The sequence below is a fragment of the Podarcis bocagei genome, assembly GCF_964188305.1.
Source record: "Podarcis bocagei genome assembly, chromosome: 11".
NCBI classification, from domain to species: domain Eukaryota; kingdom Metazoa; phylum Chordata; class Lepidosauria; order Squamata; family Lacertidae; genus Podarcis; species Podarcis bocagei.
Genome location: NC_138136.1, coordinates 34,250,744 through 34,267,833, shown reverse-complemented (window position 1 = coordinate 34,267,833; position 17,090 = coordinate 34,250,744). Strand labels below are relative to the sequence as shown.

General features: G+C 40.8%; 1 protein-coding gene across 3 annotated transcripts; it reads left to right on the top strand.

Moving 5' to 3' along the window:
- The first annotated feature begins 2,016 nt into the window (after nucleotides 1-2,016).
- CCDC125 (coiled-coil domain containing 125) lies at nucleotides 2,017-15,554 on the top strand. 3 transcript variants are annotated; one of them, XM_081212508.1, is made up of 12 exons: nucleotides 2,017-2,174; nucleotides 4,494-4,854; nucleotides 6,534-6,592; nucleotides 7,000-7,086; nucleotides 7,464-7,541; nucleotides 8,220-8,305; nucleotides 8,401-8,483; nucleotides 9,484-9,599; nucleotides 10,240-10,347; nucleotides 11,702-11,876; nucleotides 13,235-13,368; nucleotides 13,474-15,554. In XM_081212508.1, exons 2-12 carry the CDS (start codon nucleotides 4,533-4,535, stop codon nucleotides 13,813-13,815), a joined length of 1,590 nt encoding a protein of 529 aa, XP_081068634.1. In that variant the 5' UTR covers nucleotides 2,017-2,174; nucleotides 4,494-4,532; the 3' UTR covers nucleotides 13,816-15,554. The 3 variants fall into 3 exon arrangements, with proteins under 3 accessions (XP_081068634.1, XP_081068635.1, XP_081068633.1); XM_081212509.1 differs by having other exon boundaries at nucleotides 2,018-2,174; nucleotides 4,557-4,854; XM_081212507.1 differs by having other exon boundaries at nucleotides 2,018-2,174; nucleotides 4,439-4,854.
- The last annotated feature ends 1,536 nt before the right edge of the window (nucleotides 15,555-17,090 follow it).

The following is a 17,090-nucleotide window of genomic DNA, read 5'->3' as shown; positions in this document are numbered from 1 at the left end:
CGGGATGCCTGCAACTCTCCCCAAGCAGCGGGAACGTTCCCGCTGCTTGCGGAGAGATCCGCGAAGCCTGCCGGCGCTGGGATCAGCGCGGGCAGGCTTCGGGATGCCTGCAACTCTCCCCAAGCAGCGGGAACGTTCCCGCTGCTTGCGGAGAGATCCGCGAAGCCTGCCGGCGCTGGGATCAGCGCGGGCAGGCTTTGGGATGCCTGCAACTCTCCCCAAGCAGCGGGAACGTTCCCGCTGCTTGCGGAGAGATCCGCGAAGCCTGCCGGCGCTGGGATCAGCGCGCGCAGGCTTCGGGATGCCGGCAACTCTCCTCAAGCAGCGGGAGCCAGAGGTTTAATAAAAAGGTTCCATGGTGGCAGGTCATCTATCTTATCTATCTATCTATCTATCTATCTATCTATCTATCATAATTTATCCTTTTTCAAATAAAATAAAAATAATTGTACATTTTCCAATTAACATTCAATTAGTATTACTTCCCCTCCACCACTCCATGATTTCCCCAAGTATTGTAATATTGGTGCATATTCTAATTATTCTATACCTTATCTCCTCCATAATATTCTCCTATATGTATTTTACTGCTGTTATTACTCCATACCTACTTATGTTTTAACATGTTTACAATAATTTTTTAAATAAGCTGCAAACATGTTCCAGTCCTCCTTTAAAAACTCATCTTGATCTCTAATTTTACTAGTTAAGCTTGCTTGTTGGCAGTTGAAACTGAAGGAATATGCTCAATCTTCTAGGTCATTTATAAAATCTTGAGCTGTTGTCACTACATACTGATCTAGATGGACTAATGATCTAATGGTGTAAGGCAGCTTCATACGATTAATTGCCTGAATTTAGATAATCTCCCTTAATTTGTTTTTGCATGAGATTGCATTGTATGCACCTTTCAAATGCTTATTCGGAACCACCGTTCAACGCACAACATACAGATGAAAATGCCTGATAAAAAGCTCTTGAGGTGCCCTCTAGGTATTGAAGCCTCTGACTCCCATCAGTCCCAGCTAGCATTTCCTGTAAGGGAAGATGAGAATTTCAGGATTGCACTGTACAGTGGTACCTCTGGTTACGAACTTAATTTGTTCTGGAGGTCCGTTCTTAACCTGAGGCATGCTTTTGCTAATGGGGCCTCCCGCTGCACATGCGCCTCTGGCACACGATTTCCATTCGCATCCTGGGGCAAAGTTCGCAACCAGGAGCAGCTACTTCCGGGTTAGCAGAGCTCGTAACCTGAAGCGTTCGTAACCAGAGGTACCACTGTATTGGCACCAGTGCCAGATATACGTATGAGCTAAGCAAGCTATAGCTTAGGGCCCCACTCTCTTGGGCCCCCCCCCCAAAAAAAAATAAAGGGAAAAAAACCTGGATGTACTGCTACATTTCCAAAATATAAGATAAAAAACTAAAACAAAACTTACATACAGCAACAGTGTTTTGTGGGTCCATAAATTACCATATAGCATATATTCAACACAAAAAACAGGGACAATTTGTTGTTGACAAAGGACAGCTGGACATATAAAGGGCCCCATTACGTTCAGTAGCTTAGGGCCTCATCGAACCTAAATGCGACCCTGATTGGCACTGTATTTGGACAGGAACATAGACACCAAATATGCCTCTCTGGGGAGGTATTCATGAGGACCTCCCAGGTAAATCACCACTCAGCCATGAAGCCCACTAGGACTGACCTTGGGCCAGTCGCTGCCTTCACAGGGTGTTTGTTGTGAGGATAAAATGGGGAGAACCTCGTACGCCCGGCCCCTTTAAGCTCCTTGGAGGAAAAAAGTATAAAAATGCAATGAAATAAATACACCCCCCCAAAAAAAAACCACTGCCTCGCAGCAGACGGGTATAACTTAGGGTCAGGTACCATTTCTTCCTGCTGCAACGGCACAGAGGTTTGTGGGCGGCACCTTAAAAAACTAATGGGCCAGTTAGATTGATCTTTGCAACAAGCTTTTTCTATTACCGTGCCCACTCTTGACTCTGCAGGTTCCTCCTCTAGCTGCGGGGAAGGGAGGGCTAGTTGGGGTAGGCGGGCAGGTGAAGCCCTGCCCCGGAGGGAGGCCGGGAGGAACAGAGGGACGGACCGGGAAGGGCGACGGCTGGACTGGAGGGAAGGAGGAAGCCCTGCTCGCCTCGCCGGCCAGGTGGGTCTGCGGCGGGCTTGGCTTGCGCGCGGAGGCCCGCAGCTCTGGAAAGCTCGGCCCCTCGGGAGAGGGAAAGGGGGGCCGAGCCGTGGGGCGTCGGGGTTCTGTGCATGTGGCGCGGAGGGAAGCCCGGGAGGCTCGCGCTACGCGCTCTTTCGTGAAAGTGGAAATAAATAAATAAAACTAAAAAATGGTCCAGTAGCACCTTAGAGACCAACTACGTTAGTTCTGGGTATAGGCTTTCGTGTGCATGCACACTTCTTCGTAAAGCTTCGCGTTCTCTTTTTAGTCAGAATTCACGTTGGCGGGAGCTGCGTGCGCCCGGCTCCGGCGCCCTCTGAGATTTTGCGTTGCTCCTGCAACTCGGACGGGGAGCTTTCCTTGCCGTTCTTTCCTCTACCTTTTAATATTGGTGGCAAAGGGAGACATTCAGCAGACCACAGTTTTGCCCTGTGTGGAGACGCCAGTGATGCACCTGTTGAATGTTGGTTGGGCATACAGATTTTTAAAGAAAAGTGGGGGGAAACAGAAGAGAAAGCCCTGCTTAAGGTGTTGTCATAATTGATAGATGGAATCACAGAGTTGGAAGGGACCCTGAGAATCATCTAGTCTATCCCCCTGCAACGCAGGAATATGCAGCTGGCCCTTAGGCAAGATCGAACACGCAACCTTGACATTGTCAGCATCACACTCTAGTCAACAGAGCTACCCATGAAAGAGATAATTAGAGGATAAGTTCTTTATTCTGGGAAGCCCCTAAAATAAGTAAAGGGGACCCATTGTATGATAAGGTATGTTCTGTAATCTTGGGTCCATGCATTTTTGGCTTTTCTGCCAGCTACAGCTGAACAGTAGTACCTCAGGTTAAGTACTTAATTCTTTCCGGAGGTCCATACTTAACCTGAAACTGTTCTTAACCTGAAGCACCACTTTAGCTATGGGGCCTCCTGCTGCTGCCGCACCGCTGGAGCGCAATTTCTGTTCCCATCCTGAAGCAAAGTTCTTAACCTGAGGCAATATTTCTGGGATAGCAGAGTCTGTAACCTGAAGCGTATGTAACCCGAGGTACCACTGTACATAAATATGAAGAATCTTATAACTGTGTACATTATAAATATAAAATGCCTGTTGCTGTGTAGTTATGCAGCAATAAGGGGTGTTTTGCAATCCAGTGGTACCTCGGAGGGAATATGCAGTGGTACAGCTGCATATTCCCTCACTGCAGGGGGTTGGAGTGGATGATCCTCCAGGTCCCTTCCAACTCTACAATTCTATGATTCTGTGATTCTATATTTCTAGATTCAGGTAGGTAGCTGTGTTGGTCTGAGGCAGGCAAAATAAATTTTAAAAAATTAAAAATTGTCCAGTAGCACCTTAGAGACCAACTAAGGCTACATGTTAACGAACTAGCTTCCTTCCCTGACACCCCAAATTAAGTGTGCCTAAATTGTAAGCGTTATGGGACAATGTATACACAATGTTACTCAGCACCTTGGTTCATACTGTGAGATTTACAATGGATGTGCAGAAAACAAGCTCTTCCTATCACTATATTTTTGTCTAAATCAATCTCTAAAGGGTAGGTGAACAGAAGTTCCATTTTATTTTCTTAAAACAAGCAGCACACATTCAAAATGGCTTACTAAAGTTAAATGTCCGTGTGCAAAAACAGCATAAGAAGACATTTTTAATGAAGAGAAGGTTTTCTATAAATGCTTCCTCTTAACATTATTTGCTAAAAAAAAAAAGCAGCCAAGTATTCAGAGTTCCTTTGTGAGGATGCTATAAATGGCTGGATTCTATTAAAGAGAATTAGGAAAGCAATAACATAGTGTAATATGCACGTTTCATACAAGAACTCAATTCCACATAGGTCTTGATGTGACTTTTGCAGTTGTTGGATTGTAAGTTAAACAATGCTTTCTTTTTTATTACATTTTAAAGTAAACAAAGTGGCTGGGTGTGTTTATGGTCCTGCCAGCAAGGCATAAGATTACACTGATATGCTTTTAAATTCTTGGAATCTTATTTTGCAGTCGTGCTTTGAAATCAGTACTAACAATACATGTGTTTAATTTGCAGGAAATGCTTCCTGTAATTAGTAATCTCTTCGACAAGAAGCATGGGTTATTTAGGAAAATCTTAGTACAGTGTAAAAAAAACTATTTGCTGCTGTCTAGAAATGACTGTTTCTGTTAAAAAAACCGATACATCTTTAGTTTTGTTATAACATAATTATTCATTTTTATTACTTTATTTTCCAGCACAACTTTCCCTGACGTGTTTGTGTTTAAACAAAGCTTTTGTATTTTAACAAAGGCACTGCTAGCTTGAAATAAGAAGCTATTTGTGTTGCCAATGAGTGAAGCAGTGTCATTGCAGAACAAACTGGTTATGACCTCAGAAGGTGAAGATGATGACATGGCATGTGGAGATTTGGGAAATGGACTCATTAGAAGGCAAAGTGATATGTATGAACCAGAAAGCTTCAACGTACACCCAGGTATGCCTAGAAGAGGTTCAGCAAGGAAAAGCTTCAGTCCGTTTATGCTGCCAAAAAAAGGAGAAGAATGTGATGCAACAGTTTTTCGTTGCTCAAGGTGTAACAGTTTGAATGACACGTCGGTCAAAAAAATGGGAATCAATGCATTTCGTAGCTGCAACCGCCAAAACAGCTCTGGTAAGGTTTTAGTTCAATCCAAATTTTTGGACCATTTACTGTAGTATTTTTCATACAGCACGTAAATGTTGCTATTAAGATACTTAATTCATAAACATCTCCAGAAGCATGTAAGTACCACAGAACAACAAATATAGAGCAGCAGGCGAAACAGTTTATTGTACTACCTAAAATGCTGGTTTCAAATTTTCAGTTATACTGAGCGTTTCACCTATAGGTGTTCAAAACAAAAATAAGGAATGTAAGATATATGTATGATGGATAGTGTTGACCCAGTTGTGTGTGCTTAAGCATGTTGACTTAAACAGAAGCTATAATAACTGAATTCAAAATATTAGACCTTGCATCAGTTAAGACATACTATTTTACGAGTTTTCCTGTAAAAAATGAGAGATTCCAGTGGATCACAAGAGAGGAGAGGAGGCATTATTTAAGGCTTTATATAAGTTGTAAACAGTGCTGTACAGGGACTGGCGTATCAGTCAGCACACTAAGCACTTATTTGTTGACTCAGCCATTTGGGTGCTAGGCTTCTAATGATGTAGCCCAGCTTGTAGATACCAAGCATGAAAGAGATTAATGTAGTCTCATTTATCTCTGAGGCCGCAGTGTACAGTAGTGTCTCACTGGATTGTAACGTGAGTGAGAGTCCATTTTGGGGAGGAAACTCATTTTTCAAATATTCAAAACAATAACTGGATGTTGCTGAGGAAATACAATTTCCTTCTCCCAGAAAACTATTGCTTCCAGCGCAAGTTGGAGTTCTGTATGGATTATGACTGTGCAAGTGTTGCAGGCAGTTATTTTGAAATTTGTCCTTTGAGTATTGCATTCCCCCGCCCCCTCATTCCTTTTCAAAAGAAGTCAGCTGCTCTCTGATGTTTCACTTTCTTGCTTTGCCTTTTGGTGAACTCCCCTCCCTACCTCAGTTTTACTTTTTTTAAAAAAGGAATTTCCATTAGAGTGCATGTGTCCCAAGTTTTTCTTTTGTTTATACATCTCTTGAAACATAGTTCCACGCATGCATGGAGACATGGATGGCCCATCCCATTTTGCCACCTGAGGTAAACCGGGAATTCCTGCCCCATCTGCTGAATGGGCTCAGCCCTCACCACTTCTGCTGCTAGAACACTGCAGCTCTCACCAAAGTTGGTGGGAGCCAGGCTGTTCCGCAAAGCGTTCTCTGCAAACCAGAATGCCTGCCTCTTGCCAGTTGTGTGTGTGTGTTTTCTGGAAGCAGTAGTGTGGACAGAGAGCCATCTCTTTTGTCTTCATTGCCTGAGTCGGGTGTTTTACCGCACCTCATGTGCTGGACAGCTCAGCATGGAGACAAACAAATGTGTGGTTAGCCATTAAATAAGTTAGTGTTGATTTAACTTTACCTTTTGATCTAAAGTTCTTTTGCATCCTTTCCCCCCCCCTCCGCCATTGAGAGATGCCCAATGTGGGTTTTTTCTCTCCTTCCAATAATCAGCTGCTATTTCTTGAAACTTAAGAGGTGGTGTATTAAATGCTTATTGCATAAAAGTGCAAGGGGAGGGCAAATTACCAAACATAGTTTTGAGAAACAGCTGGTGCTTTTCAAGTTTTTTTTAATGTTTTAAATAAGCACTTAGAAATAAGCATGCCATCCTATTAGTTTCAAACCAGGACGCTTTTTCTATTATGAATGCACACAGAAACTAACTCTGAGGCATCAAATGAAGAATTAATACAACACCTTCAAGAAGCTGAAGAGGTAAGTGCCTGTCTTGGTAAGACTTAATTTGGAACCTTATTTTTCTCACTAATAGGGTGTCCCTAGACCCAGAAGCAAGAGCAAGTATGGGGCAAGGTGTTGAGAGAGTAGTAGAAGCCCAGCTTCACCCATATTTGGAGGAAGTGGATTTTCTGGATCCATTTTGGTCTGGCTTTAGGCCTGGTTATGGCACTGAAGCCGCCTTGGTTGATAGTTTAAGCAGGAGCCTCTCCTGCTGGCCAGGGAACCCTCCAGAACAGTGTGGGATATGGTTTGGAGATGGGGCTGCAGCCTGAGGGAGAAATCCTTTCAATGACACAAGCGGGTGTACCATCCACACATAGCAGAAAGTCTCTGTATGATGCCCAATATTTTTGTTTACTCAACATGACTTTATTCATACCCAGGAAATAGAAGTTTTAAGAGTTGAATTGGAAGCATCTCAAAGACAACTTGAAGGCAAAGAGCAAGCACTAAAAATTCTGCAGAGCATGGTAACTTACTAATATATATGAATTTACATGAAATTTGTAATGTAGCATTTTTCAAATTGTACATGTACTGTTATGCAAATGAGACAGCTGTTCTTCACTGTTAATGGTTTTATTACTTACATTGGTGACCGGTTCCTTAATTGATGCAGAGGCAGTTTTAGGGTAGCGCGACCAGTTCAGATGCACTGGGTTCTGCTCTGCAGGGGGCGCCATAACAGTGTTGTATGAGAGTGTGAGAGGCAGTGGGGAGCCTCTGAAATTTGAGAGCTCAAAGTCTGCCAATGATTGAAACATATGTTTTCACTTTTAGCATGATCTGCGAGACATAATATTATGCGAGACATAATAGTTCAGCTTTTAAATTTTTTATTTCTCAGGCAGTGCTGGATAAAGCCACTTGTCATACTAAAGCAGTATTTAAAAAAACAGAGCAGCAGAAGAGAGCTTTAGAAAAGGTAAGACTATACCTTATTCTTTCTCTGAAGAGGGGCAAAAATAGCTGAGATGTGTATGGGATTGCAACCCTAAAGCAAAAATCCAAAACATACTTGATTTCAATGGACTAAGCATGCTTAATACTACAGTCCTTACTGGGCAAAAAGATCCACTGAACACTGCAATTTACTTCTCAGTAAATATGCATGGCGCTGCACTGCACATCTTTGTTGATTTGTCTTTTATTTACAATATTTTATTTAGTACAGTTGTAATAGTTTGCTGGAATACTTATTGGAAAAGATGAGTCTGTATAATTAGGAGGTTTCAGAGCACAGAGGTTTTTTTCCATGGGAAGAGCTGTTTGATTCTTCTCTTTTAGCGAACACTATGCCCACAGATTTTCAAGTTTTTCTCCACAATAGTGAAAACTAGAAAATGGATTTTCACATTAATGCAGTAGACTGATTGCATGAATGTGTGGATACATAGAACATTCCTAGACATTTTGTCTTTCATCAGTAGTTATCTAAAGTTGCTGACTCAGTATTTTTAGACAAACAATTGACTGCAATCCTAGATTTCATCAGGAAAAGTGAACAGGAGAGCACTAAGTCCACAGTCAGGGGTGTTTGGAATGTTCAAATTATGGAATATTGTCCTGCTTTCTTCTAATATTAACATTTTGCTGTTTATAGGAAATAAATGTTCTACAGTGGGAAATAAAAATTAATCAGGAGAAATTCAAAAATATAGAAGAGTCTTGGGCAGAAAAATATGACAGGTATATACCAAAGTAATACCTCAGTTTTGCAATATATAGAAGCATACGTTTGAGGTATGATTTAAAAACATTTCATTTGTTGCCATTGTCAACAGAATTTATTGTGAAAATGCTGCACTTAAGGAAACACTGAAATTGAAAACTGATGAAGTTAAAACACTAAAGTCTGAAAATGAATGTAAGTATGCTCCACCTTTTTCAGTTCTTTGCCTTTTAAAGAAATTGTGTTTCTTACCTTTGTCTTAGATGCAAAAAAGCAAAGACTAATCTTTTTTGAAAAGTGTACTGTGTTCAGTTTAACTTTCTATGATGCAGAATATATTAGTCCAATATTTATTGTTTTTAGCCAAAGGCCATTGCATTGTAAGTCACAAAAGAAACAAGATATTCCAAGAGTAAGTTAAACAAATGTATTTTCCAAAATGCAAGTTGTTAAAACATATAATTGTAAAGTTCTTCAAATCATTTAGACATAATGTCTTAGTCTTAAACTTTTGTTTGTACTCTTGAAAGGATTTGAACATCACGTCGCGCTTAGAAGCATAATGTTGAAATTATGCATTCTTACCCACTGAATATACTGGAATTTAGGATTTTGCATGTTGCGTTGATGCAGTTAGCAATAAGATTAGCATTGTCATGTACTCACCTAGGTAGCCTAGGTGAGATGGCAAGCGGCTGAAAGTCACCTATTGAGCGTCATAGCTGAGAAGGGATTTGAACCTGAATCTCCCTAGTCCTAATCTGCCACTCTAAGTCGCTACGCCATCACTGGCCCTCAATGTTTAATATTGCCTCTGGCAACACTTATTGACACATAATTTCAGCATAGTTTAGTAAACCACAGCTTCAAACCTGCTTCAAATGCAGAATCTTCAGTCCATAGTATATGAGATTATAAAACTAGTGCTTTGTAAAGAGCCTTTTCCTCCTTAGTGTGTGACCTCAACCAATTCCACAAAATCTGAGACTAGGGAAGCTTCCAACATAAACTTGTAGGCGAGCTTAAGCTCTTTGTTCAGAAATTAAGCTCCTTTATTTTGTGTATATCCCACAAGTTAGTAAATGAAGAATCAAACCCTATTAAATTTGAAAATTACGTAAGTGAGGATTTGAAGCAAAAGAAGCTGATCGGAAAGTTCACAAACTGTTTCCTTGCTCAATATTTAATTTTACAGTTTTGGAACAACAGCACTTGGAGATTCTCGCTGTCCTAGATGCAAAACAGCGGAAGATTGTTCAGGAGAACATGTCCCTTAGCAAGAGTGGTTTTACAGAGATAACAGGACTTGAGGTGTGTATATTAAAATTGCTTTGTTTGAGTCTTTTGCTGATACCAGTTACTTTGAGAATGAAGTGGAAGGGCAGAGGCTTCAGTTCTTTCGGCTACTATTTTCCCTCCTCCATTTGGACTTGGGATCTTATCCACTTCATGAAATACCATTGCTCGCTCCCTCTTTCTTCCTAGACCAGTCTGCCCCAAGCTGATCTTCTACAACTTTTTTCGAGCTGTGAAATGGAGAAATTGAAAATAGAAAAGCCCAAGAGCTCATAATGCGTTTGATACTGATTTTAGTTACAGTAATGGAATGTTGGGGCTGGGTGGGGGATAGGTGAGAGGTGATTTTTCGTTGATCCCCCCCCCTACACTACCTGAAAATCTTCCCATGAGAGTTGGAGGATACTCTGGAAGAAGGTGCATGAGGCAGAAGGGGAATCAGAGAAAATTGTCTCTACCTTTCATGAATGGGAGCTTCTATTAGATTGTAGTAACTTCTGGAAATGGAAGCAGTCCTTCTGTTCTAAAGGACCGCTCTGGATCCAAGCCAGTAATATAACTTGTATGAAGATGTAGAAATCTACCCTTATTCTGTGTTTTGTAAAATAATAATAATAATAATCAATAATGGAATGGTGTGCATTTGAATTTGAAGCTGGCAGTACTTGGAGCCTGCACTTGCAGTGGTCTTGAGGGAGAGCCATGCTCCTGTGCGAAAATGTCAGCAGCGACTCGAAAGCAACTGCTTCAGCTCAAACAAGAGGTATTTATGCTTGGACTGAAAGTAGCATTGTTGTCCCTTTTAATGAAGATGTGTAGAAGGCACTTGTCATGTGTGAAATTGTTCAAAATGATGCAAGCTTAAAAATACAGTGTTTAGGCAACTGATATGTCAGTGCATTTTCCTTTTTATGATGACAGATATTATATATGTATATGTATTCGCGGCCCAATGCATAAGAGTATATTTAGACAAGGGTAGCCTATGAAAACAAAATGGGATGGATCCAAAGATGAATCTTTCTTGCTCTAATGAAGGGGTCAGCAAACTTCTTCAGCAGGGGGCTGGTCCACTGTCTCTCAGACCTTGTGGGAGGCCGGACTATATTTTTTTTTGGGGGGGGGGATGATGCAAGAGCACCACAAGCCCTGGTGGCTGCTTACCTGTGTCGTGCAAGCGGCAGGGGCTGGCGGCAGTGGCAGAGGCAGAAGGACAATGAGCGGAACGCGAAAGGGCTCTGGAGAGAGGCTGCTTAAAATGGCGGCTGCTCAAACGCTGCTGCTGCTGGCATCAACAAAGCCCAGCCCCCTTCCTCCTCTAGGCAGGGAAGGGAGAAGCCAGGAGGAGGGAGGGAGGAGGCTGAGGTGCTGCCATGTGAGGGAGAGGGAAAGAACATGCAGGCTGGCGATTCACACAGCGATTCCCGGACCGTCCGCAGGCTGGATCCAGAAGGCAATTTAGCCTGATCTGGCCTGTGGGCCTTACTTTGCCTACCCATTCTCTAATGGAAGAAGTTTGTTCTGAATCAATGCCATTTTCTTGTAGGCACATCTCATTATCTTTGTGCAGCCCTCTTTAGGCTAAATGATGAAATCCATTCATGCAACTAGGAGAGGTTTGGTAGCCAATAATTATTTCTAGAAGTCTGTCTCTGCTTTCTTGTTTGCTGTTCCACACAGAGAAAAAGTCTGGGTGTGTTTGCTGCCTAAGCAGGAGGATTTTATAGGGAGCAGCAGTGGGTGATACTTATTTTTGTAGCAACTCTAGTACTCTGACCATTGATTCTACATCCTAGCACAAGGTGTAGCCCAGTTCCATGGTAAACAAAGAACAAAGTGCCTCCATGTGTGGACAGCCATTTTTATTATGGGTTTTGTTGTTAAATGTCAATCCTGTGGCAGAGTATACTAGAGGTTTTCCCAGTCAATTGTTAGAATTAAATTTTCTGGTCACCTAGTGACTGTGTGTGTGTATAGCTCTACTTCATTTGTGGAAGCAGTTGCCATACCAATGTACTGGGACAGAATGACTAAAAAAGCTCCAAAATGTGGATTCATTCACTCTTTTTTTGAATGTCATCTGAACCTTCTCTCAATCTTAAAAAACAACAACATAGTTTGAGCTTCTGAAGAAGAGTAAAGAAGAAGCATATATTATGGCAGATGCCTTCAGAATTGCATTTGAGCAGCAGCTGATGCGGAGGAGGGACCAGGCGCTGGGACTCGCACAGATGAATAAGATCTGCAGAAAAGACAAGAAACGATTCAACTGGAAAAACATAAAAGACGATGGTACTTTTCTCCATCTGCATGATTCTCAGTGGTACTGAAAGTAGCCCAGAATTTGCAGTTTTTATTTTGTATAAAACCTATTCTAATAAACCTAAAACCTACTGTTTGACATCATGCATTTGGTGGCCTGAATTTCATAGTAGCTAACCATGATGCATGCATACAGAGTAGCAAAGCAGTCCCTACCAAGAGAATTTAAGGCTGGTTCATGCATGTTAATTGCTTGATTACGGCTCATCTCATGAAGAGCAGTAGATCAATGAGCCATCACAGATAACATCATCAAAGAGAGAACTTGAGTGAGAAGAAAAAAAGAGAGAGAGAGAGAACTTTTATATATCACCTCAAAACACAATGGTCTTGTTCAAACATCACAGCCAAAGTTGAGGATATCTTAATTTGAAGCCTTCTGAATCTCACTTATTCATTATCTGGGAAAAGGTCTTTACAGGGAGACAGCTATGAAAAATTATGGAGTAATCTCTTCAAACTGGTGGTGGTGTTAAATATGCTGGATTATGTCCAATAAAATAAATGTCAAGTTAAAAGACCATAGGAAGCATTTTTCTGGCACATGTATAATTTGCATGTGGTGATATTCAATATGATAAAAGTGTGATCTTATGATTGCAATCTGCTTTGAAAAATGAGTATTTTGAATGATGGGAGAGGATTCATCCACCAGTGAGTGAACTAAAGTAATAAACAGTTCATTTCCTTTTTGGAGTTCATATAATTTTCTCCCAGTTTATTGCAATTTCTCCTCTCTCTTTCAAGCACCTGCATACATTTCTTCTCTTCTCACCCCTGTATTATTGCCTTTCTGGTGCTGATAGGACATTGGAGCTTAATAGTAGAGCAGGAGTAGCCAACCTTTGGAGCGCCAATCATCCCTGGCCTTTGGTTTTGCCAAGTGGGATTAATGGGAGTCCGAGCCCAACAACGTTTGGAGGGCACCGCATTGGCTATTGCTGTAACAGACTATGAATAACTAATTTAGAATGAGGATTCAAAACATGTTATCTAAGATCAGCATATTTTGGCCTTCATTACTAGCACTCCACTGTTCTCTGTTTATTCACTTTAACTGCAGAACATTTTGCTCTATTCTTTTTGTTCTATGTGTGCTGGTTATTATTTTGTCTATTAAAAGTGTAGCAGTCACCACCAAAAAGCATGTGTACTTTTGGAAGCTGGATTATAGATGTACGCCATTTATTTTCGTTTGGTAACAGCCTCAGTTTTCCAGTGGTATATTAGTTTTAGGCTTAATTTTATTTGGACTTTAAAAAGGTGGTGGTTGTTTAGAATGTCTCAAAGATCAGGACTTAAATGTGAATGTTATTTTTTCCCCTCAGGTGCTTTCACATTTCAAGGGAATAGGAAAAGCTTGGGGCGAAAGTTGATGGGCATGCTTGCTTCCGGCGCTGACAGCAAGAAAATAGAAGAATTGGATAATCCACAGGAAATCATTAGGATGCTGATAGACTTGGTTGGTAACTTGTATGGCTTCATAGAGGGCATATTAATGGTGTTCTTTTATCTTTGTAAAAATAAATATACACTGTTTATTTATATTTTTTATTGATTTTTACAGATGAATGATAAGGAGGAAGCTTTGGCCCATCAAAGAAAAGTTAGTTATATGCTTGCTCGTGCCCTGGAAGAGAAACAAGATAGTCTGCAGCAAAATAAGGAAAGCAAATTTTCAGAAGCGCTTGCTCTTAGCAGTAATCAGTGCAAAGATGATTCAGAGCCCCCAAAGTCAGCTCTTCCTGTGTGTTCGAGTTGCCAGACATGCGGTGCTCAAGATTGCTCCTGCTCTATTTCCCACACATCTCCCACCAGAATGCAGAACTGTACATCAAAACGTTCTTGTTCCCCACCACCTGAAGAAAATTATGTGCATTCAACAGAGGAAGCAGCTGATCAAAACTGAAAATACTGACTGCTCTACAGGGGAGGGTAGAGCCTAGAAGGGGGCGGGGAAGACAGAGGCAACACACCTCTTTAATGCTCAAGACTGATTTAAGATTCATATGCGCTTGCATGGATGGGCTTTCAATTGACTTGCAGGTATCACTGTGATACATAGAAGTCAACATGCAGAAGTTCTTGTGTGTCAACAGAGCCCCTGGTTTGGGCTGTAATTCTGTCATCATAATTCAGGGAACCTTTTTATTAGAGTGATTTTAAGCATTTTTCACCAATTAAAATAATTGCAAAAAAACAACTGAATGTGTTTTATACACTTAATGTAGGTATTTGTAAATAGTTTGCTTGTACGTAATGCCTGTGTATTTTATGCTATGATGGAATTGGGGGCAGATGTATTTTTGAAAGCACTATTTCATGATCAAATGAACAAACTTCTATGCTATGAGAATGTTTACTGTAAGATAAAGAGATTCTGGGTTGTGTATCCACATACATACATTGGGACTAGATCCACTAAAATCAGTAGACTTTTAAGTCTATTAATTTCAGTGGTTCAGTTCTGATGTATGGTTTAGCATGTTGGGTACAATTTTTTCCTCTGCCGATCATAAATTAATTGATTCCCTGCTATTTTAAAAATTAAGTAATGTCATTTATAATTTAACAGTGTGTCAAAACTATGGGCAGTATTCAACTAAATTAAAGTGCGAATGCAAGGATTAGCACTAGTGTAAAGAGACAATTCCCCTCATGTACATCCCACTGCCCCCAAATTTACTCTGGAGGCTTGGGAAACCTTCAGAACAGATTGGGGGGGGAGATTTTGTTGTACAAGGATAAATCCTGTGCTGACAGAACAGCATCCTTAGCACTCATACACCCCTCATTTTGACATAGTCACATGTATTAAGGTGAACAAATCCCTCCCCCAATTGGAGAAGGGTAACATTTTTACATGCTAGGGACTTTAAAGTGGCCTTAATTTAAGACAGGGGTAGGCAACCTAAGGCCCGTGGGCCGGATACGGCCCAATCGCCTTCTAAATCTGGCCCGCGGACGGTCTGGGAATCAGTGTGTTTTTACATGAGTAGAATGTGTCCTTTTATTTAAAATGCATCTCTGGGTTATTTGTGGGACATAGGAATTCGTTCATTTCCCCCTCAAAAAATATAGTCCAGCCCCCAACATGGTCTGAGGGATGGTGGACTGGCCCATGGCTGAAAAAGGTTGCTGACCCCTGATTTAAGATATCAGCTACAATGTTAAGTCAGCCACACATTTAGATAACAAAACACATTTAGCACTTCAGAGTGGGTAAACCCACAGCTTTTGGCAGTTGTACCAATCAGGTTTTTGAAGCCAATTTTCACCATAAAAGCTGCTGCATGCTCCCTTGTACACAGCAGTCTTAATTTTGAAGCTAGATTTGTTTTCTTTTGGAGCCTAAAACTCTGGTCTCCTGCTGCCATTTTAATCTGGACTAACAAGCACATTTAGATGTAATTAGAGCAGCTGTAGATCTTAAAGCCAAGGACCGGTTCCAATTTGTCCCTGTAACTGTGACAAACAAACTCTTCGGCAGCAGCCAAATGTTGTGAACTAAACAAAATGTCTTGTTTGTCTTCACTCATTATTTGTATGTGTTGAGAGGATACAAAGGGGGGAACCCACCCAGAATAATACTCTTCTTATCGCTGGCGAGTGTGAAAACTTACAGAGGATTTCTCCCCCCAAAAAGCAGGTGTCTATATAAAGTACTTGTTGTATAATGAAAAGTGAATGGTGATAATCTCCCTTTCAGGGCCCATCTGCTGCAAACTGGTGCAACAACAGAAACAAAGGCCACGTTCTCACAAACAGGCACAACCTGTTCCTCCACTTAATCACTTCAGGCTGGGGGGAGGGAGGGGCCCATAATAGCCCTTCTACTTAACTGTTCTGCAATGTTTCTAAGGAGGAACAGTCAGCCATATGCATCTGTAGCGGCACAGGATGCTGCCAGAATATTAGTATTTTGCAGAAGGGATTTAAGTGCAGACTTGGTTATCATTCAAAAATCGTAGAGGTGGAAGGGATCCTGGGACTCATCCAGTCCCCCTTGCAGTGCAGGAATGCCAACTAAATGTCAGGTGGCCATCTAACATCTTATTAAAAAGCTCCAAGGAAGGAGAGTCCATCACCTCTTCTGGGAGTCTGTTTCCACTGCTAAACAGCTCTTACTGTCACAAAGTTCTTTGAACTCTCAAGTGGGGCAATTCCACTTCCTCCTAAATCATTTTGCATTTTTTTTATTTTTTTAAATCCCTGCTCTGCATAGTCCCAGTTGCCTTAGATAAGCACTCTAGTAATCTAAACCCCTAATTTTCAGCTCCTGTTCTTAATACAATCTTCAGACTACATATAGCCTAACACCTTCAGTTTATCAATATATGTTGATTTGCACTCTTTACTGTACCCACTTAAAACATTTGTATTTAGGCAAGCCTATCAAAACGTTGATGTGTTTTACTGTTCATTTTAATTATTTTAAAATGTTTTAAATTGTTTACATGTTTTATTTATAATTTTAATATTTATTGTCTTTACGACAATCAAACTATAATTTTTGTTAGATAAATAAATTCAAATTATTAAAATATATTTGCTGGCAATTAAAACTGATTATGACTTTGAAATACTGCACTGTGCATCTTAAAAACAAATTTAAGTTTTCTATTGCACATGAGTGTAACCTGCAAACAGATGGTTTCTTCATCGTCTGATGTTATTTTACCAAAAGCCATTAAAAGCAAATATTTTCACAAACTTTAACATAATTCTGACTATTAGATTAGATTATCAAGCCTGAAGGCTTAGGATGTGCTGCTGTAAACAAAAACAATTCTTTGGGAGAAGTTGTTAAGTAATTAGGCATGACTCCCTTTCAACACTTCAGTCATACAGAAATGCAAACAATTAAAGCTGAATATTAATGAATTATATTTACACTCCCAAGCTGAGAGTTTGCCAAAATATTCTGTAATATTTTGGTATGTTGAAGAAGTAATATTTGCTACAGTTTGTTCAGAACACAATGTATTTATTTAGAATTATGTTTCGCAGCACTGAACATAAGAGCCTGCTGGATCAGGCCGATGGCCAGCATTCTGTTCTCAAAGTGACCAACCAGATGCCTATGGGAAACCCACAAACAAGACCTGAGGGTAACAGCATTCTGCCCACTTGTGATGCTTACCACCTACTACTATTGAGCCATACTCCCCCCAAAAGTGGACA